Source organism: Rhinoraja longicauda, chromosome 14, assembly GCF_053455715.1.
Source record: "Rhinoraja longicauda isolate Sanriku21f chromosome 14, sRhiLon1.1, whole genome shotgun sequence".
Taxonomy (NCBI): domain Eukaryota; kingdom Metazoa; phylum Chordata; class Chondrichthyes; order Rajiformes; family Arhynchobatidae; genus Rhinoraja; species Rhinoraja longicauda.
The window spans coordinates 30,414,679-30,437,682 of record NC_135966.1 but is presented as its reverse complement, the minus strand read 5'-3'; the positions used below and the strand labels follow the sequence as shown (position 1 = coordinate 30,437,682).

The 23,004-nt window shown below is 41.2% G+C and overlaps 1 protein-coding gene across 1 annotated transcript in view; it reads left to right on the top strand.

Moving 5' to 3' along the window:
- Positions 1–3,914: 3,914 nt before the first annotated feature.
- The window catches only part of LOC144600164 (zinc finger matrin-type protein 4-like), a 38,866-nt gene continuing 19,776 nt past the window's right edge, over positions 3,915–23,004 (top strand). Inside the window, exons 1-3 of the mRNA XM_078411639.1 lie at positions 3,915–4,032; positions 17,316–17,419; positions 18,278–18,367. Of these exons, the coding sequence (XP_078267765.1) occupies positions 3,948–4,032; positions 17,316–17,419; positions 18,278–18,367 (279 nt within the window). The 5' untranslated portion in view covers positions 3,915–3,947. The remainder of the gene's footprint in view (positions 4,033–17,315; positions 17,420–18,277; positions 18,368–23,004) is intronic.

Genomic DNA, 23,004 nt, shown 5'->3' with positions numbered 1-23,004 from the left:
ACCACTTCTTTGAGGAGACGTATAATTCTGAGGAGAAAATAAAAAACTCAAAATATTTGTTTTAAATGGCAATATTTTTAAGCAGTGACCGACCATTTTATATTTATTTCAAAAATAAACTTTATTAAAAAAGACAAAGCTCTTTACATTTTTAGTGTTGCTTGTTTTATACATTCAGTGTGGTTAGTTCTATACACAGTGGCATTAGCACTTTTTTTTTTACACAGCACCATTGCAGTTGATACCACTGCAGGTCTAATAAGAGGAAGCAGCCTTTAAATGTCTCCACTGCCAAAACACCTCAGGATCTTATGTATTTCACCTCCCACTTTTCTAAACTCCATTGAATAAATCTTTCATCAAGATAACCCACCTGTTCCACATTAATCCAATGAACATGTCTGACCTGTGGCAGATGCAAGATTGGTCTTCCTGAGAGTTAATCTTTTGAAAGCTACTGGCCCAGGTGGAAACAGTGGCTGCATCCTCAGGACCTATGAGGATCAGCTGGGAGGGGTATCCAAAGACATTTTAACCTCTCACTACTTAATTCTGAGGTCCCCTTCTACATCAAGAAGGATGGTTCAAACGTTGTCTGATAACAGCTGGGAAGAAACTGTCCCTGAATCTGGAGGTGTACTTTTTCACACCTATCACCCGATGGGAGAAGGAAGAAGAATCATTGGCCAAGGTGTGACTCGTCCTTGATTATACTGTTGGCTTTGCCGGGGCAGCGTGAGGTATAAATTGAGTCAATGGAACGGAGGTGTGTAGGAACTAACTGCAGATGCTGGTTTAAACTGAAGATAGTCACAAAATGCTGGAGTAACTCAATTCTGTCAGACATCTCTGGATAGAAGGAATGGGTGACGTTTCGGGTCGAGACCTTTCTCAGTCTGAAAAGGGCTCTCTTCAACTGCAGATTAAACCGAATATAGCCAAAAATGCTGGAGTCATTTTGTTGCTCCAAAATGCCGTGTCAGGCAGCGTATCTGGATAGAAGGAATGGGTGACATTTCGGGTCTAGACCCTTCTCAGTCTGAAGAAGGGTCTCGACCCAAAATGTCACCCATTCCTTCTATCCAGAGATGCTGCCTGCCCTGCTGAGTTACTCCAACATTTAGTGTCTCTCTTCAACTGCAGATGCTGGTTTAAACCGAAGGTAAGACACAAAATGCTTGGGTAACTGAATTGTGTCAGGTAGCATCTCTGGAGAGAAGGAATGAGTGACGTTTTGGGTCAAGACCTTTCTCAGTCTTAAGAAGGGTCCCGACCCAAAACGTTACCCATTCTGGTTTTTGTTTTTTATGACTGTTGGCAGATCAATTTCCCTCCTGGGATAAAATTCTATCATATTCCATCTATCCAGAGATGCTACCTGTCCTGCTGAGTTACTACAGCATTTAGTAGTTCTCTTTAGCGTGAGGTGTAGATGGAGTCAATGGAAGCGAGGATGGTTGGTTTGTGTCAAAGATAGTAGTGGAGCAAGATGGACCACTCCGTCGAAATCGCGTATACTGAAGTGTAGTACGCAAAGGAGTGGAACGTCTGCGATTTTAGTAGGCAAAACCCGCCGTTCGCTATGCCTCTCGCAGTGTAATCAGTGTTGTGGGGGAACAGTATGCGTGATGATACCGTTAAAATGCAGAAAATATCTCATCTATCAACTCACATTTTTAAATTATTTTTATTTTTAAATATTTTCCCCCTGCTTAATTTCTCTGATTTTATTATTTCTTAATGTTTCTGCCCATTTCCCTCCCATCCTTCCTCCCCAGCGCCCTCTTTTGTGAAGTTTCCCTTGTATTGCTCAAACACACACTCTGCACAAATGTAACTTATTATATATATGTGTGTATATATATATATATATATATATACACATACACACATATATATAAGTTAAATTTATATACACACATATATATAATAAGTTAAATTTATATATATATATGAATGTGTGTGTGTGTGTATGTGTTTGCGCGTGAGAGGCAAGATAGAGATAAATAGATCTCAAAGTTCCTTCTCATGGATCAGAAGCAACTTTGATTTAAAGCAACGCTCTATTTCTCTCTTCATCTTATTTTTCACATGATGTACATAAACCATAAAGACAATTTGACCTTGTAGAGAGATTGAAAGAAAACGGTTGCTAAACAAATAATTAGAGGAAATCACAAGAAGCTAGATATATATATATATGTGTGTGTGCGTATATACACACACACACACACACATATATATATATATATGTGTGTGTGTGTATATACGCACACACACATATATATATATATATATATTTATTTATATATATAATTTCTTTCTTGTGATTTCCTCTAATTATTTGTTTCGCAACCGTTTTCTTTCAATCTCCCTATTATATATAATCAGTCATGCACACATTTCTCACCACATGGTTCTCCCTATCATGATCATTGGTCTCTCACATACATTTCATTAGGGCCTACCCATACATATTCGCAATCAGTGACATCAAACTTATTTCCAGAAATCCTAATATTGTGAACAAAATACGTATGAACACATGTCAAGATATTTTTTCATTCTTTTCATTATATATTAGTGTAATAAAATGTAATGCATACACACCTACACTGATACAGAAGTGCTAGCTTCAGACATGAATAATGTACATTGCTACCATAGTTTAGTTTATAATTTAACATATAATTGAGGTCAGTGCAATATAACCCTCACTTTTGTGAAAAATGAGTTGCATGCATTAACACGATTCTTACCCACTACCCTACAACCTGTAAAAATTTCATATTTAAATTCAACGAATAAGTTGGTCAAATAACATAGGCACCTTCTTGTTTTTTTTGTGATTTATGGATTTTTCAAATGTGAATATCTCATGACACATTTATGGGTTAGCAGTATATTGCACCAACCCCCTCCAATTTTACATCATTCAAAAATAAACTTCATTTTTGATAACAAGGATAACACTTTTTATTTCTGTGATTCATGGTAAGATTTACATCATTTTGTGTGCGAGATATACAGGGTTGCACTGTTTCGCATATTAGCTAACCAATGAAAAGATCAGGTCCTGACTTATACCAGCTCTTCAACTCACACCCCCTTGTCTGAAGAAGGGTCTCAACCTGAAGCATCACCCACCCTTTTTCTCCAGGGATGCTGCCTGACCCGATGATTTACTCCACCACTGTCTATTTGAATTGGATTCATGCTTCTGTACCACGTCAGGCAGCATTGGTCATTTTGGTGGCTGTCAGGGGCTTTTTAACTAATCAATCCACCAATTCAAATTTTCTTGAATGTCTTTTCAATTATATTGTGGATACAGTAGAGTTCTATTGTTTGCAAATATCTGCTTCTATGACTTTTTAAAAACAAAAAAAGATACAGCTCGTGGAGGTGAAATTAAAATTAACAGAAAAAGTAAAGAACAGTTCATTAAATATGATCAATTGGCCTGATACAGAGTGGATCTCTAGTGTAAATATTCAATCAGTAGCATCCAAAGTTTAAAGATCACGAAGCAGCAACTCTTCAAGAAATAGTTATAGATGTCAACTATCAACTTATCCAAGTTGAACAAAAATAATTGTTTGCAAACATTTTATATATAAATCACAGTAGTGAACACTGCCCAGTCTAGCATACAGAATCTGCTTACTAAAATGGCGCTGAAATTTACCCACGGCCTACTGCGGTTTTTAGAGTCGAGTGGTCAATCTTGCTCTTCTTTGGTTTGTGTGATGGGCTGGTCTGCGCCCACCCCAAAACCACGTGACGAGCGGCTCTGTTTCCAAGGAAACCACGAACTTTCTGGAACCGTTCCTCCAGTCTCGGGCTGGGGCGGTTGCGCTCGCGCGAGACTCTCCTCAGCCAGTGTCGCGTCTGCCCCCCCCCCCGCCCCCCCCTCCCCGCTGTTGCGTCGCGGACTCGGAGCACCAATGGCGGCGGAGAGACCGATCCCGCAGTTGATGGAAAGCTTCAAACCGGCAGGTGCCGGAGACAACTCCACCGGCAACGGGGCTGGTAAGCGCCGCCCAGGCACACTCGGAGATGAACATGGAGCAGGGGTAGTTTCCAGGCTACAAGAAAAAAAAAATGTTGTAGATGTTGTGGGAATATGGAGGTTGGGAGGAAAGGAAGGGAGAGACGCGCATTCTGCATTGAGATCGGAATCAGAGCGAAGCTGGAATCGGCAGCCGCGGCCTGGTGCAGCTAATGCTCTGGCAGGGGGCCGCTCGATAAACTCAGGATCCACCACATAGCGCAGCAACAGCATCTGATCCCATGCCATGCTGGAAGCCCATCTCTGATCCTCACCCCCCAGTCCCAGCACATACCTCCTCCCCGCCCCGTGTAAAGCCTCTCGGTGAAGAGGTGATGATCACCTGTTTCCCGAATTAAATGCAGCTTTTACTTATGAGAGCTGCCCGATTACAACTCGAGCAAAATACTGCACATCTGAACATCTAGAAAGTCTCAAACCAAACTGCATCTTCGATCGGAGAACTGGATCCGACACTTTATTAAGATCTACTATTTTAGCACTTTTGTAACCTAATACATAGGAGCATTGGAGAGTATGTAGAATTACAGTTATACTCTGAGGGAAATATGTTTTTTTGTGCTATTTTTAATTTAACATAGAAAATAGGTGCAGGATTAGGCCATTCGGCCCTTCGAGCCAGCACCCCCCATTCAATGTGATCATGGCTGTTCATCCACAGTCAAGTCAAGTCAAGTCAAGTCAATTTTATTTGTATAGCACATTTAAAAACAACCCACGTTGACCAAAGTGCTGTACATCTGATTAGGTACTAAGGAAAAAAAAAAGAAACATACAGTAGCACGCAAACAGTTCACAGCGCCTCCTCAATGAGCCTCAAACACTAGGGAGTAGAAATAGGTTTTGAGCCTGGACTTAAAGGAGTCGATGGAGGGGGCAGTTCTGAAGGGGAGAGGGATGCTGTTCCACAGTCTAGGAGCTACAACCGCAAAAGCGCGGTCACCCCTGAGCTTAAGCCTAGACCGCCGGATAGTGAGTAGCCCCAAGTCGGCCGACCTGAGGGACCTGGAGTTAGAGAGGGGGGTTAGAAGATTTTTGATGTAGGGGGGGGAATGTCCATTTAGGGCTTTATACGTGAATAGGAGGAGCTTGAAGTTGATTCTGTACCGTACAGGGAGCCAGTGGAGAGAGGCCAGAATCGGGGTGATGTCCTTTTTACGGGTACCCGTCAGGAGTCTCGCTGTGGCGTTTTGGACCAGTTGCAGGCGGGACAGGGAAGATTGGCTGATCCCAGTGTATAGGGAGTTGCAGTAGTCTAGGCGGGAGGAAATGAAAGCGTGAATGATTTTTTCTGTGTCGTCGAATTGGAGGAAAGGTTTGATTTTAGCTATGGTTCGAAGTTGGAGGGGGGGGGGGGGGGGCAATAGGATGACCTCAGACTTGCTCTCATTTAATTGGAGGAAGTTCTGTGCCATCCAACATTTTATGTCCTCAAGGCAGTGTAAGAGGCTGTTTAAATTTGACTGGTTGTTGGGTTTCAGGGGGAGGTAAAGCTGAGTGTCATCGGCATAGCAGTGGAATGAAATGCCGTGCCTTTGAATGATTTGGCCAAGGGGGAGCATGTATAGAGAGAAGAGAATGGGGCCTAGGATGGAGCCTTGTGGAACTCCGCAGGAGAGGCTAGCTGGAGCAGAGGAATAACTGCCTATGTTGATGGCGAAACTCCTATCTTTGAGGTACGAAGCGAACCAGCTCAGGGCAGTGCCATCAATGCCAAACGCGTACCGGAGACGGTCAATAAGGATGGTGTGGTCCACTGTATCGAACGCTGCGCTGAGGTCGAGAAGGAGCAGGATTGCACAGTCGCCGGTGTCGATGGCGAGAAGCAGGTCGTTGTGTACCTTCAACAAGGCAGACTCTGTGCTGTGGTGGGCTCTGAAACCTGACTGGAAACTTTCCAGGATGGTGTATTGGTGCAGGTAGGGCACTAATTGGTTTAGAATTGCCTTTTCAAGGACTTTTGACAGGAATGGCAGTTTGGAAATGGGTCTGTAGTAGCTAGGCAAGGTGGGGTCTAGGTTAGGTTTTTTCAGTAGGGGCTGGACCACCGCGTGCTTGAAACTGGTTGGAACAGTGCCAGTGGCCAGAGAACTGTTGATAATAGAGAGGATGCTGGGACCGGCTATTGCAATGACATCCTTCAGAAGGGCAGTGGGGGCAGGATCAAGGGGGCAGGTTGCAGGTTTCATAGCGGAGACAAGCTTTGCAAGGGAGGATAGAGTGACGGGTTGGAAGCAGTCCAATTTAGATGAACAGACTAGTGAGACAGCTAGGTCACGGGTGGGAGGGGAAATGTTCATTCTAATGTTCTCAACTTTGTTGGTGAAAAATTTAGCGAATTCTTCGCACTTACCAGGGGACCCAACTAAGCTGGTACTGGGGGCGGGACATATGACAGAGGTAATTGTTCTAAATAGGACCTTGGAGTTATGAGAGTTTTTGGAATTCAGTCAGTATCCCATTCCTGTCTTCTCCCCATATTCGTTGATTCTGTTAGCCTTAAGAGCTCTGTCTAACTCTCTTTTGAATGCATCCAGTGAATCGGTGTGAGGCAGAGAATTCCACAAATTCACAACTCTGGGTGAAAAGATTTTTCTTCATCTCAGTTCTAAATGGCCTACCCCTTATTCTTAAACTCTGAGCCCTGGTTTTGGACTCCCCCAACATTGGGAACATGTTTCCTGCATCTAGCTTGTCCAATCACTTAATAATTGTATATGTTTCTCTAATATCCCCTCTTATCCTTCTAAATTTCAGTGAATACAAGCCCAGTCCTTCCATTCTTTCATTGTATGACAGTCCCGCCATCTCAGGAATTAGCCTCATGAGCCTACGCTGCACTCCCTCAATAGCAAGAATTAGGAGACCAAAACTGCACACAATGCCCCAGGTGTGGGTCTCACCAGGACCCAGTACAACTGCAGAAGGACCTCAACATTCAGATAATAATCTGCCACCTTGTTCTTGCCACCACAGTGGATAACCTCACATTTATCCACATTATACTGCATCTGCCACGCATCTGCCCACACACCCAACCTATCCAAGTCACCCTGCATCCTCACAGCATCCTCTTCACAGTTCAACCTGCCCCCCCAGCTTTGTGTCATCTGCAAATTTGCTAATGTTACTTTAATCCCTTCATCTAAATCATTAATATATATTGTAAATAGCTGCGGTCCCAGTACTGAGCCTTGTGGCATCCCATTAGTCACTGCCTTGAATTCTGAAAGGGACCTGTTAATTCCCAAGCTTTGTTTCCTGTCTGCCAACCAATTTTCTATCTATTGTCAATACCCTACCCCCAATACCACGTGCTCTAATTTTGCCCACTAATCTCCTGCGTGGGACCTTATCAAAGGCTTTCTGAGAGTCCAGATACATTACATCCACTGGCGCTCCCTTATCCATTTACTTGTTACATCCTCAAAAAATTCCAGAAGATCAGTCAAGCAAGATTTCCCCTTCATAAATCCATGCTGACTTGGACCGATCCTGTTACTGCTATCCAAATGCGCTGCTATTACATCATTAATAATTGACCCCATCATCTTCCCCACCACCGATGTCAGGCTAACTGGTCTATAATTCTCTGTTTTCTCTCTCCCTCCTTAAAAAGTGGGATAACATTAGCTATCCTCCAATCCGTAGGAACTGATCCAGAATCTATAGAACGTTGGAAAATGATCACCAATGCGACCACGATTTCAAGAGCCACCTCCTTGAGTACTCTAGGATGCAGACCATTAGGCCCTGGGAATGTATCAGCCTTCAATCCCATCAGTCTACCCAACACCATTTCCTGACTAATGTGAATTTCCTCCAGTTCCTCATCACCCTTGATCCTCTGTTCCCTAATACTTCTGCGAATTGTTTGTGTCTTCCTTAGTGAAGACAGAACCAAAATACCTGTTCAACTCGTCTGTCATTTCCTTGTTCTCCATAATAAATTCATCTGTTTCTGTCTTCAAGGGACCCTCATTTGTCTTAACTATTTTTTTCCTCTTCACATACCTAAAGAAGCTTTTACTATCCTCCTTTATATTCTTTGGCTGGCATACCTTTGTACTTCATGTTTTCTCCCCATATTGCCTTTTTAGTTACCTTCTGTTGTTCTTTAAAAGTTTCACAATCCTCTGGTTTCCCGCTCATCTTTGCTATGTTTGCTATGTTCTCATGCCTCCATAGTCCCCTTTGTTCAACTGCAATACTGACACTTCTGATTTTACCTTCTCCCTCTCAAATTGCAGATTAAAACTTATGTTATGGTCACTACCTCCTAATGGTTCCTTTACCTTGAATTCCCTTATCAAATCTCGTTCATTACATTACACTAAATCCAGAATTGCCTTTTCCCTGGTAGGCTCCAGTACAAGCTGCTCTAAGAATCCATCTCGAAGGCACTCTACAATCTCCCTTTCTTGGGGTCCAGTACCAACCTGATTTTCCCGCTCTACCTTCATATTGAAATCTCCCATAACCACCGTAGCATTACCTTTGTTACATGCCAATTTTAACTCCTGATGCAACTTGCACCCTATATCCAGGCTACTGTTTGGGGGCCTGGAGATAACTTCCATTAGGGTCTTTTTACCCTTACAATTTCTCAGGTCTGTCCACAATGACTCTACATCTTCTGATTCTATGTCACCCCTCGCAAAGGACTGAATTTCATTCCTTACCAACAGAGCTATCCCACCCCCTCTGCCCACCTTTTCAATAGAACGTATAACCCTGAATATTCAGTTCCCAGCTCCGATCCTCTTGCAGCAATGGCTCTGTAATTTCCACATCATCATGCCTACCAATCTTTAACTGAGCTTCAAACTAATCCACTTTATTTCTTATTTTAGGTTCTTATTTTACCTAACTCTCTTATCCCTTCTTGAACTTTCCGTCCCATTAATTTGGGTGTCTTTCGTAACTTTTCCTGCACTCTCTTTCCCTTTAACGCCATCCTTATACTTCCAATTTGTCAATTCCTCTCCCCCCCCCCCACTATTTAGTTTAAACCCACCGGTGTAGCACTAGCAAACCTGCCTGCCAGTATGTTGGTCCCCCTCCCGTTAAGGTGCAACCAGTCCCCTTTGTACAGGTCACCTCTACCCCTGAAGAGATCCCAGTGGTCTATAAATCTAAATCCCTGCACCCTGCACCAGCTCCTTAGCCACACATTCAGATCCCCTATGTTCCTGCCCTCACCAGCACGGGGTACTGGAAGCAAACCAGAGATAACCACCCTAGAGGTTCTTCTTTTCAGCCTTCTTCCTAACTCTCTAAACTCATGTTGCAGAACCTCCGTCCTCTTCTTCCCAATGTCATTTGTAACAAAGTGCTTATTGTACTTGAGAAGATTACCCACCTCCTTGACCTGCTGCACTCTGTGTTAAAGATGCTCCTTTAATGAAATATGGTGGAGAGTGACACCAAGATTTTCCCTTGGTGATAAACGAATTGTGATATTTCCAAGTTAGGTTGATTTGCAGTTTAGAATGAAATTTGGATTTGGTGGTGTCCCCAAGTCCTATTGTCTTTCCAGTAAAAGGAGGTGGGATTCTACCAAAAGAAAGCTTTGAACGATGCAAACATTCATTTAACCTGATGCTGTATACTAATGCAAGAGTCATGAAAGAAAGGAATTAAACAGAAATAACATAATGAACATTGATCAATTATGTGAAAGATATTGGACCTGAAGGTGGAACATGCTTAGCCTTGCAGATAGTGGAACAACTTTGGGGGGGGGGGTCTCACAATGCAGAGAATGGGTCTTTTTTTGTTTCTCATCAGTGATCATTCATATGAGGTGGAAGGCTAATGCTTTTGAGTGTCATGGAGAAGTGGTTAAATTTACCAGTTGAGGTACCGTTGGCTAGAATTTGTGCGTCACAAATGCTGTTTCCCAATTTTCAGCCCAAATCTGAATATTGTGAAAGGAGATGAGATTAGTTTAATGCTTCCCTGAGGAACTTTTGTTGTGATAAACAGGGATTGAGAAGATTGACCATCAGCATTCATAGTCGTCTTCCTTTGTGTTAGGTATGAACAAAGTCCATGGAGATTTTTTTTCTCTTAATTCTCATTAACCAGCTATATATGATTGTTGCATGAGCCGAAGCATCATTTGAAAGGAAAGATTCATTTTAAAAGAAATGTAATCAAAGAATCTTATAGCCAAGTTATATCAACTGAAAGCTCGTACATACCCTGGATTTGGAATTGAAAGTTCTTTTGCATTTTAAATGCTCCAAATTTCTTTTCTGGACAACATAGTATGAATGTAAGTGACTTTCTGTTATCTTGTCTCAGTGACAGTTTCTCATATATGGCCTATATGGTGAGCGCCAATCTGACTGATTTATGGGACTTGTGTTAGGGCGCTATGGAATATTGTGAGTAGTTTTGGGCACCCCATTACAGCAACTATGTGGAGACTTTGGAAAGACTGCAAAGGAAGTTTACCAGAATGATGATTGGATTGGGGGGTATTAGCTGCAGTGAATGGTTGGACAGACTTGGATGGTTGTTCTGGAGTACCAGGGGTTGAGGGTGACATAGTTGGGATAGATAGTTAGAACCTTTTTCCCAGGAGAGAAAAATCAAATACTAGAGGGCATAACTTTAGGATGAGAGAGGCAAAGTTCAGAGGAGATATGTGGGGAAGTTTTTTTACACAGATGGCAGTGAGTGCTGTAAAGCACTGCCGAGGGTGGTGGTTGAAGCGGATCTGTTAGTGGCATTTCAGAGACTGTTGGATAGGTTTATGGATATGCTGGGAATGTTGGGAAATGGATTATTTGCAGGCAGATAAGTGATGGTCTTGGCACAGACATTGTGGGCTGAAGAGCCTGTCTTTGCTGTACGGGTCTATGTTCTCACTGATGTACTCATTAAGACACAGGAGACCGCTGGAGCCATGCACGCTCCCTGCAGAGCAAGGCCACCCACCATTTCTGATTCTCTTCCCTTTACTCTTGAAGCCAGCAACTTATTCTCTCTCACATCTCTTTTGCTACTTACTTATAGCAATGGAAAATTTATAGTACCTAATTCACCAATCAGCACATCTGGGTTTACAACTGGTTCCATTCCTGGTTGATCCGTTTATGTAATTCTGAAGTGTGGATTGGTTCATATACTTTTCAGCAACAAAGAATAAAATGTGGAAATTTTAATTGCATATTGCCATGCAACATCTCCAAGTTTGCGGATGATACGAAGCTGGAGGGCAGTGTTAGCTGTGAGGAGGATGCTAGGAGGCTGCAAGGTGACTTGGATAGGTTAGGTGAGTGGGCAAATGCATGGCAGATGCAGTATAATGTGGATAAATGTGAGGTTATCCACTTTGGTGGCAAGAACAGGAAAGCAGACTATTATTTGAATGGTGGCCGATTAGGAAAAGGGGAGATGCAACGAGACCTGGGTGTCGTGGTACACCAGTCATTGAAAGTAGGCATGCAGGTGCAGCAGGCAGTGAAGAAAGCGAATGGTATGTTGGCATTCATAGCGAGGGGATTTGAGTATAGGAGCAGGGAGGTTCTGCTGCAGTTGTACAGGGCATTGGTGAGACCACACCTGGAGTATTGCGTACAGTTTTGGTCTCCTAATCTGAGGAAAGACATTCTTGCCATAGAGGGAGTACAGAGAAGGTTCACCAGATTGATTCCTGGGATGGCAGGACTTTCATATGAAGAAAGACTGGATAGACTCGGCTTGTACTCGCTGGAATTTAGAAGATTGAGGGGGGATCATAGAAACTTACAGAATTCTTAAGTGGTTGGACAGGTTAGATGCAGGAAGATTGTTCCCGATGTTGGGGAAGTCCAGAACAAGGGGTCACAGTTTAAGGATAAGGGGGAAGTCTTTTAGGACCGAGATGAGAACGTTTTTTTTCACACAGAGAGTGGTGAATCTGTGGAATTCTCTGCCACAGAAGGTAGTTGAGGCCAATTCATTGGCTATATTTAAGAGGGAGTTAGATGTGGCCCTTGTGGCTAAAGGGATCAGGGGGTATGGAGAGAAGGCAGGTACAGGATAATGAGTTGGATGATCAGCCATGATCATATTGAATGGCGGTGCAGGCTCGAAGGGCCGAATGGCCAACTCCTGCACCTATTTTCTATGTTTCTATGTGTTTCAAAAGTTGACCAATAAATTCCAGCAGCAAGTGGTAAAAGCCACTACCATCCCATATAGTTCTCCCACTACCCCAGTCATCCTGAATCAGTCTGAAAAAGGGTCTCAACCCGACACGTCACCCATTCCTTCTCTCCAGAGATGCTGCCTGTCCCGCTGTGTTACTCCAGCATTTTGAGTCTACCTTCGATTTAAACCAGCATCTGCAGTTCTTTCCTACCCCAGCCATCCTGTTCCTTTCTTCTCCTGTTCATCTAATTCCTCCCTATTCCTGATCCCCTATTTCCCATTATCACCCCATCTCCCTCTTCTACCCATATGCCTCCTCTTTATTATCTAACACAATTTTGTCTCCATTTGTCACTATAGCCTTTGTCACTATATTCAGAACATAGCCTCTTGGAACATGAAACAGTACAGCACAGTGACAGGCCCTTGGCCCACAATGTCTGTACTGAATACCAGGCGGGTGAATTTTCTGCGTTTACGGGGAATTCCGGCATTTTTAAAATTCTTTTTCTGTGCTTTTTGGCATGATTTCCACGTTTTTCACTTTGCCCATTAAACGGAGAAATCGGATCGAAAAAAAGAAAGAAAAATAAATAAACTTGTATTGAATATATAGACTTGTATTGAACACTAGGGTTCCGCTAGAGGTCGCTAGGGGTTCCGCGAGAAATCCCCCGCGCCCTGAAGTCTCCACGAAAATGTGACACCTTTGCTGGGCCTCATCGAGGCCTGATCGGAACTTCCATGGTCGATCGGTGGGTTGAATTTGCAACCTGCTGGAGCCAGCACATTTATCCCCAGAGCCGACTTTCTTGGCCTGCTGGATAAACCAGCAAAGCTCTGGAACCAAGAGAGCCAGAAAATCAGTGGTGGAACTGTAATGAGTAAATATTAAATTTGAGTGCAAGATTATAAATTAATTAAAACAGGGTTAAAATATAAAACACTGCAGAAAATACTACCAATTACTACCTTTTTGGGCTGATAATGAATTAATGTGTGAATATACTTCAAAATGTTATTAGTATACAGTGGCATATTCACATTATTTTGTAATGTCTGTTTTTACCTTGAAATACACTAAAAGAGGCTTGAAACTGGTAATTTTGTGTGTAAATTTTCAAAAATGTTCCTAGCAAGCACTCGGCTCTTTTCCTCTTTTCTTTTTACCTCACTCACATGCTTGGAATACATTGCCATTAAACTAATCTCTGCTGGCAAATGATCCGTATCGATACACCATGACTCAACTATATCGATGCCTTTCATTGTTTTATATACTGTAAACCCTTGTTTTCACGGACCTCTTGAAAATGAATTTCTGTTATAGTGAGACCTACAGAACCTCACTACCAGGCCGAAATGCCGACGCTGGCCCCTTCCTCGGCCGTGCCTACCGGCGCCACCCCCTTCCTCACCCACTTAGCTTCTTTGGCTGCGCCTGCTGCCACCACCAGTAGTGTTGTGTTGAGACTGTGGAGATTTGTAGCTTAGGGCAGGTAAGGCTTTGCTTTAATGTTTCAGCTGAAAAAAGGCACCTCTGTCAATGCAGTTCTTGCTCAGCCTACATTTTATTATTAGGTCTCTGAAATGCCATAAATTACACTTGGTTATTGCGAACAATCAGCAGTAAAGGATACCATTCGCCAGAGAAAACAATTTATGTTTGTTCAACCTCTTTATAGCTAATGCCTTCTAATTAATTGTTTGAAAGATACAGCATGGAAATGGGTCCTTTGGCCTACCGAGTCCACACCGACCAGTTCATACTACTTATCCCACTATCACATTCACTCCATTCACACTGGGGTTAAATCATAGAGGCCAACTAATCTAGAAATGTGTTTGGCTTTTGGATGTGGGAGGAAACCAGAGCAGCAGGAAGAAACCCATGCGGTCAAAGGGAGAACATGCAAGCTCCAGGTAAACAATCCAAGGTCAGATTGAACCTGCGTCTCGGGCCCTGTAAGGCAGCAGCACTGCCAGCTGTGCCTCTGTGCTGCCCCAGGCATCAATTTAGTGCACCCTTGCTAAAGCCTCCACATCCTGCAATGGGTGATCAGAACTGCACCCAATACTCCAAATGCGGCCTAACCAAAGTCCTATAAAGCTGCGACATGACTTCCTGACTTACTCAGCGCCCTGACTGATGAAGGCAAGCACACCGCTATCTACTTGTGTTACCACAGTCAGGGACCTCTGGACGGTCTCCAAGAACCCACAGTACATAATTGCTGTTGTGTCTGTGTCTCCATTTATGATATGTTGTGTGTTGGATCTCTCAAACTTTTTTGCCTTTGGGCATAAATTTCCTTAGCCTTCTTCATCCATGCTTCTGAGCTCCATAGCTGAAACTGTTTCTCCAACTAACTTCTTGCTTTTTCTTCTTGTAGCTTTGAGAAGGTTAATGTCACCTTGAAAGTAGTTCTGCCTGAATATTTTTGTCAATCTGGTTAGTTTTTCAAGACCAACTCCTGCGTCAGGTGTTTTTATATTTATGTTAAGTTTGGGATTGCAGATCTGCAATCCCAAGTTTGGAATTGCAGATTGCAGATTGCAAGAATATGATTCTTCAGACCCAGTCTGAAGAAGGGCCTCGACCCGAAACGTCACCCATTCCTTCTCTCCCGAGATGCTGCCTGACCCGTTGAGTTACTCCAACATTTTGTATCTACCTTTAATAAAATATCAGTTCTCCACTTTTTTAGTTCATTTCTAATATCTGCACATTTTATGGAATATCATTTTGATCGTCTTTATCCTTATCTTGCACAAGGTGCAGTCATGCAGCATCAGTGAGCCTCCTGTGATTCATGCAGCAGCCATGAGTGAGTGGCACAGAAGATTGGCTGCACTATTTCACATTAACCTATGCCCGTTGTGTCAGTGTTACTTCAACAGGTGTAGATCTAGGTTTTGCTGAAAACAAGCCATTTCTAAAAAAATATAGCAGTTGGGTTCCGGAGCACTCGCAAAATGAAATGTGCTGAGGAAGGGTTGCTGACCCAAAACGCTGACTGGTTTCTCTTTCCACAGATGCTGCTTGACTGACTAAATCTTTTCAGGATTTTTTGCATTTGTTTCAGATTCTAGCACCTGTAGTTTAATTCACAAAGCTATTGCTCCATATCAAGGACTAGGTCAAGTTTGTATTTTGCTCTTTATTTAAAAAAATTAAATTTGGTTGTATTAAGGTCAAAGGGTAGAACAGAACTTAAATGATTCTGGCATTTTCCTGCTGTTGCACTTGTTACTTTTGCTGTTACTTTTGCATGTGTTCTTGATATAAGAACACAAGAAATAGGGGGAGGAGTGATCTGTCCCTCAAATCTTCCCTGCAGTTCTATAAGGTCTTGGTTGATCTAATTTTAAATTCAACCTTCACTTTGCTGCCTGATCCCCATAACTTTTGATTAGTTGAAGATCTCAAAATCTATCTCAGCGTTAAATATTCTTGACAATAGCCTCCATAAATCTCTGGTTGGATATTAAAAAGATTCAGTCTTTGAGAGACAAAATTCTACCCCATGTCAGTCTTAAATGGGTAACCGTTCCAGCCTGAGGCCATTTAGCTTAGTTCTAGATTTTTCCAACAGCTAGATTTTTCCAACAGTTGAAACATCCTTTCAAAATTTACCTCCTCAGGACTTGTATATTTCAATTGAAGCATTTCTCATTTTCTAAATTCCAGATTGTAAAGGCCTAATCTGCATAATTTGTCCTCATTTTATTTCTAGATGAATCTAATGAAACTTCTGTTCTCGGTCTCCAGAGAAGACATATTTCTTCTGTATTTCTTCTTAAATAAATAGACTAAAACTACATAAACTATTCCAGATGTGGTCTCAACATAGTCCTGTACATATGTAGCAAAATTCCCCGCGTTTGTACTTCATTTCATTTTGCGAGTTCATTTTTTACACACAAAAATACCAACGTTTATGAACACCACCATTGAATAATCTTGCACCATTCAAATAATATAATGTTTTGTTATTCTTCGCAGCAATGTTCTTGCTATTCTTCCACTTTATGCTTGCCATTCTCTTTGCCATTCCGTTAACTTTTATGTCCTCCCGATGCATTATATTCTTGTCATATCTTGCCAACTGGCATCTATGTCATGTCATGATAACCCATGTGATCCGTTTCGGATGAATCCTGGATTATTGAAAGAAGTATAAAAGAAAATTGCAGAGGCCCTAGCCATAATCTTTGAAACATCTGAAAATTAAGGAGTGATACCCAAGGACTGGAGAATTATATTTTTTATGTTCTTTAATATAAAAAAGATTTCCTAGATGTAAATCTCGGAAATACAGATCAGACAGGTTAACTTTTATGATGGAGAAAGTTCCATGGGTGATGTTACAGAGATGTATAAAATCATGAGGGGAATAGATAGGGTGAATACATAATCTTGCCCCAGGGGAGGGGTATCAAGAAGTAGAGGACATGGATTTAAGGTGAGAGGGGAAATATGTAATTGGAATCCGAGGGACAACTTTATCATACAGAAGGTGGTGGGTACATGGAACGTGCTACCAGAGGAAGTAATTGAGGCAGGTACAATAATAATATGAGTGAGTTGGGCCTCTTTCCATGCTGTATGCTTCTGACTCCATGATACTACTCAACCAAACCTAGGCAGGTAAATGTAATGAGCAAATAAATGTCAGTTGAAATTTAATGATGAGAATGATGCCTGCATTTAGCAAGGTGAAGAAAGAATAGTATAGACTTTAGAGGGCATAATTCTAAAATGGGTAGAAGAATAGAGACTTCCAGGGAAATAGGTGCACTGTTCTTGGAGAGGATCTGGGCATTTTGAGAAAGATGTTTATGAGCATATGAGATACTACACTTTTGCCAATCACCTTCATAGAGAACAAAAGCAAGGAGGTCACAGTGAACTTTTAGGAAACAGTTTTTTGGCTGGAATTGTAGTATGCACATTTCTTGAGAGAAGATGAAAGTTACTTTTTTTTTTAAATGGTGTATATACTTTAATGAAACAATGAATGTACAAGGAAGACAATAAATATGGCAAATTAGCACTGTGCTCTTTCAGTTTAGTTCTTTTGATTTTCTTTCGCAGTACAAAAGATCATCGAGGGAAATAGTGAGCTCTTCACAGATACTCACTGCAAAGTGTGTAATGCTGTGCTGATTTCAGAGTCCCAGAGACTAGCACATTATCAGGTAATAAAATAGCAGACCTATTTCAATTTGCATTTGACTTAAATTTGAATGATCTGTTGTTATACTGAATAATTAACTCTGGGATCATGTGTCAGTTTAGATCCATCCTTATTGATTTCAATGGAAATTGTAGATCTTTGGATTTGTAGATAAAGAACATGGTAAATTTCTAATTTTGCCTCAATTTAATGCATTTAATAGTTGTGGGCTTTTGGTAAATTTTGTCATTTTTTAAAACAATTTTAATACATTTTATTTCACTTAATAATTTTCAATATCTCTGAATAAATGATTAAACAAATACTCAGAGCTTTAGTAGTTAGTTCCTTGTTTCAACATAGTCAGATTGTTAATAGCTCTCAGGACAGTGCCTCCTCAATGAATAGCTGGAAGCTCTGTTGTTGCTCAGGGTATACTACTGGACTCTGCAATGCTCTGGGCCAGTGATATTCAAGTTTGGCAGCTGGATCAGTTAAGTGCTAGTATGGGGAGATGGGGCTACTGAGATCTTGCCCTATAGTGCTGCGGCATTGCTTATGCAATCTGGCGCAGCAAAATTTGAAACTTAATAAAAAGCTAAAGCTTCCCAATGGTGGAATTAATTAGCAAGAATGGATGAAATGCTTTCACTTTAATAGTTTAAAAAAAACTTGTTCAAGTTATTTCAATGCAATTATTATAATTTGCTTTACAGCAGACATTAATGCATGACTTTTTACTGAAGATGCTAGCTTTTAACGGTGTTTTATACACCCCATTTAATCTATTATATCATTAGTTTATTGACAGCCCAACTGAAAGTACTCTTTGTCCTCTAGGTGTCAATTACTTAATACAATATAATTTCTATTTCCACAGAGCAAGAAACATGCCAATAAAGTACGTCGGTATGAAGAGCTTCATCAAGATGGCGAACCAGTTGCTAAAATAATTAAAAAAGATCCTACTGTAAGTTTTTAATCATTGAATGGTACAAAGCATAAGGAGGCTTTTGGGCCCATCATGCCTGCTCTGGCCCTTTGTCTTGAAATCTTAAAAAGTGAAATGCTTAGTATTGAATGCAGTTCTCTGGCTGAGGCCCAGCTTGTGTTTAATCCTGAAAATTTAATGCAGCATTTTCCCCACATTGCAGAGGAGTTGCATTCCCAGAAAACAGTCCGTAACAATCTTCTGAAAAGGAACCTCCTTTTCCCCCCCATTAAATCCCATGTTATAAGTTTAGATACATTCCCATGTGATGTTTCTCTTTCCTATTAAGTCATTTTAGAAGTGATAACATAGTGCCCTACTGCTGTTATTTAACAGCTGATGCCAACATTAAACGTGGGATGGACAAGGCTCAGGCAAAAGAAACAACAAATTTTCTAATTTCTGTTTTTATTTTCAAGGCATTTTATCAGATGCACAAGGTTTGTGGATTAGGATAGGTATATAAAGTATCAGGTGGATATCAGGGCAAAAGAAGGGATTCAAGGTTCATGAGTCAAAGTGCTATAGGAGTTCAGGAAATCACACAAGAGACCAGATATTAGAATCAAATATACGGCATCAAAATTAATCTGCTGGAGAAACTCGGCAGGTCCAGCAATATATATGGAAGCAAAGGGTTAGTCAATGTTTCAGGTTGAGACTTGGCAGCAGTCACAAACATTGACTATCCTGTTGCCTCCACAAATGCTACTTGAACTGCAGAGTTCCTCCAGCAGTTTGTTCTTTTTTAAGTTATATGTGTAATGAGTTGAAGTGCGGTGACTCAGTGGAAGTGGAGTAAAGACCAAGGGGTTACTTTAAGGAGCTGGTCATATATACTGTGGCTCCTTGCAATGTGACGGATCAGAGAGAATGAGGGATGGTGATGAAGAGCTTGGCAGCCATGCACTCTGAAATGTCTATCTACGTCACCAGATTGGTTAGAGCATGGCAAAGAAGTCACTTGGCTGTGACTGAAAACCAAATTGATAAGAGTAATTCAAATCTTATTGGCTTACTGTATTTAGTATCCAAAAAAGATTTGAAGGAATTTGTAATTCCTTACATATTTTGTCATTATTTACTTCCCCTCCCCCTCCCCCAACAAATTTCTCAATAGTAAATTCTATTTTGTGTAGTGCTTTGTGAATTCTTTAGACTTTGGAGATACAGCGCGGAAACAGGCCCTTCGGCCCACTGAGTCCACCAGCGGGCTAGGGACTTATTTTTTACAATTTTACAGAAGCTAATTAACCTGCAAACCTGTAAGTCTTTGGAGTGTGGGACGAAACCAGAGCACTCGGAGAAACCCCATGCAGTCACAGGGAGAACGTACAAACTCCGTACAGACAGTACCCATAGTCAGGATTGAACCGGGGTCTCTGGCACTTTAGAACAGCATCTCTATCGCTCCACCAGCTGTAATGCAGAGGACACATCCCTCAGTTGAAAGAACCCAGGATCCTTTATGCTTTTAAAACTTATTTTACCACCTTCACAGACTTGTACGGACGAGCCAGATTGCCGATTTCAATATTTAGTTTATTCTTTATTTTTTCAATTCAATTGAATATTGAATTCTCTTTTCATTAAATTTCATCTCCCTTACCTGTTCTGTGCAAGTCCACCTAATGTATTACTACCGTCCTCCTGAATTACATTTGAGTTTTGAGTCAACTGTAGGCTTCAAAATTCTGCCCTGAATAATGTATCCATGACTACCATTAATACATTTCAACGGGTACAGTGGTCCCAATGTGAATCTTGTGGAATATCTGGAAAGTATACCATACTTTAGATCACTAAATGAATCCATGCCTTTACTGTTTTAATTCTGTACTTTGATTTTACTAAAGCATGAAATTACCTTGTAGTTTGTAATATGCCTTTTGAATGTCCATATAAACATCATTTTGCACAATTTTCATCAACTCTTTTTGGCACTCCATCAAATACATTTGTCCAGCATGATTTGTTTTTAAAAATTGTAAGCATGGAAGCGTAGAATGCTAAAGACAAAGAGCCAGGCAATAGTAGCAAAATGGGTAATGATGCAGAGTACGTCAGGAAGGGACATTGCGTACAAACATAAGAGTATGCCTCCAAGTAAGAGCAGAGCAAAATGGGGAAAGGACAAGATTGATGGCCTTTATCTGAATACAAGCAACATTCATAACAAGATAGTTAAATTAATGGCACAAATGGAAATAGAAAATGTGCAGTCTATAATCCATTGAATGTGTGTGGTTGCAAAGTGATCACAGTTTCTGAAAATGACAACCTAGATGTTAATTAAGAAATAAATGAAAAAGTAGGAGACTTGTGAGAAAAAATATAATTGGCCTGTAAAAGTTTCTAAAGATATGTGAAAACGAGAGGTTAATTTGCACCCCTTGCAGACTGAGATAGGAGTAAATATATTGGGAGATTTGGAAATGGCAGAGAAATGAAACAAATATCTTGTATCTTCACATGAGAAGGCACAAAACGTCTCTGGAACGAGCAGAGAACAACAGGTCTTGAGTGAATAAGAAGCTGAAAAAAAATAGAATTAGTTTTAAAATTAAGTATAAAAGAAATTAATGAGACTGAAAGCTGAGAAATCCCCAGGATAGTGAAATCTATCCCAAGTTTTGAGAAAGAAGGGGGTGGAGTCAATGGATGTGCTGCTTGTCACCCTCCACAATGCAGTACATTCTAGATTGGTTTGATTATTTAAAGAAAGAGAGAAAACATTTACTAAACTAACCTGTTAACTCCAGCAGAGAAAATACTACAGAATTTACTATTAGTTGGAAAATAATAATTACATGATTGGGCAGTCGGCATGGATTATCATATCATATCATATATATACAGCCGGAAACAGGCCTTTTCGGCCCACCAAGTCCGTGCCGCCCAGCGATCCCCGTACATTAACACTATCCTACACCCACTAGGGACAATTTTTTTAGACATTTACCCAGCCAATTAACCTACATTCCTTACAGTACAGCACCCGTAGTCAGGATCGAACCTGAGTCTCCGGCGCTGCATTCGCTGTAAAGCAGCAACTCTACCGCTGCGCTACCGTGCCGATTTTAGGAAGGAAAACCATGTTTGGCAAATCTAATTCTTTTGAGGTTGGGAAAAGCAGAATAGAAAAGGAATGGAACCAGTAGATTTGGAAATGGCAGAGAAGTTAAACAAATATGTGGATTTTCAGGTGTTGTACACCTTCAGAATATAAGGTGTTCCATATTGTACAAAATGAGATCACATGGGATTGGGAGTAATTTACGTGTAGATAGAGAATTGGTTAATGGACAGAAAATAGAATAAGCGGGTCATTTTCAAGGGCCAACAATGTTTCATTCTTGTATGTACCGGCAATGAAACTTGCTGCAGCTTAACAGGCCCTTTAATGCAATGACACATAAATAAATATACAATAATCAATAATGCAATAAATTCATAATCAGTAATACTAGGTAACCACTAGGTAACCACACCATTAAGGTGCAAAACTGAGGCCCATATAGTAGTCCTTAGTAGATCATAGTTGAGGTGAGGTTGTGATTGGTTTATGCAGTGTTCAGGAATCTGATGGCTGCTGGGAAGAAGCATTTTTGATCTTAAAGCTTCCAGTTCTCAGGCCCATGTACCAACTTCCTGATGGTAGTAGTGAGATGTAGGTGTGGCCTAAGTGGTGTGGGTCTTTGATCATATTAGCTGCCTCTTTACGGAAAAGCCTGAAAATAGGTTGAGAAGTTGTGATTATTGGAGTGCCATATGGCTCAATGCTGCTGTCCACAATCTGTATCGATGAATTAAATAAAGGGACATAATGCAATTTATCTAAGTTTGCTGCTCATACTAAGTTAGTGTACGTTGTGAGGAGGATGCAGACAGGCAAAGTGAAAGCAAATGATTCTTAAACATCACTATCGTATCTGCCTCCACCACCACCTCTGGCAATGTGTTCCATGCCACTCACCGTGTAAAAAGAAAAGTTGCCCTGCGTATCTCCATTAAACTGTACCCCTTTCACCTTACAGCTATGCCCTCAAATGTTGGACATTTCTGCCCTATTCATGCATCTCATAATTGTATATACTTCTATCAAGTCTCCTCTCAATCTTTGAAGTTCCAGGGAAAACAATCCAAGTCTATCCAACCTCTCCCTGTAGCTGAAACCCTCTAATCCAGGCAGCATTCTGATAAACCTCCTCTGCACTCTCTCCAAAGCCTCCATATATTTTCTGTACTGGGGCACCGAGAATAATGGGGCAACCAGAATTGCATGAAGTACTCCAAATGCGGCCTAGAGAGTCCTATAGAGTCCTATAGAGCTGCACCATGACTTCCTGGCTCTTATATTCAGTGCCCCAGGAATGAAGGCAAGCAAACCATATGCCTCGTTTACCACAATAAAGTAAACATTGCAGATTAATTGGGAATGGAAAAGGTATGCCAGAATTCTTTCAAAATCTGGTCTCAAAACCCTGGGAAGGACATACTTGCAACAGAGTGATTAGAGTGATCGTGGGATACAGTGATTGTCTTCGAAGAACAGGGCCTGTATACTATCATATCATATCATATCATATATATACAGCCGGAAACAGGCCTTTTCG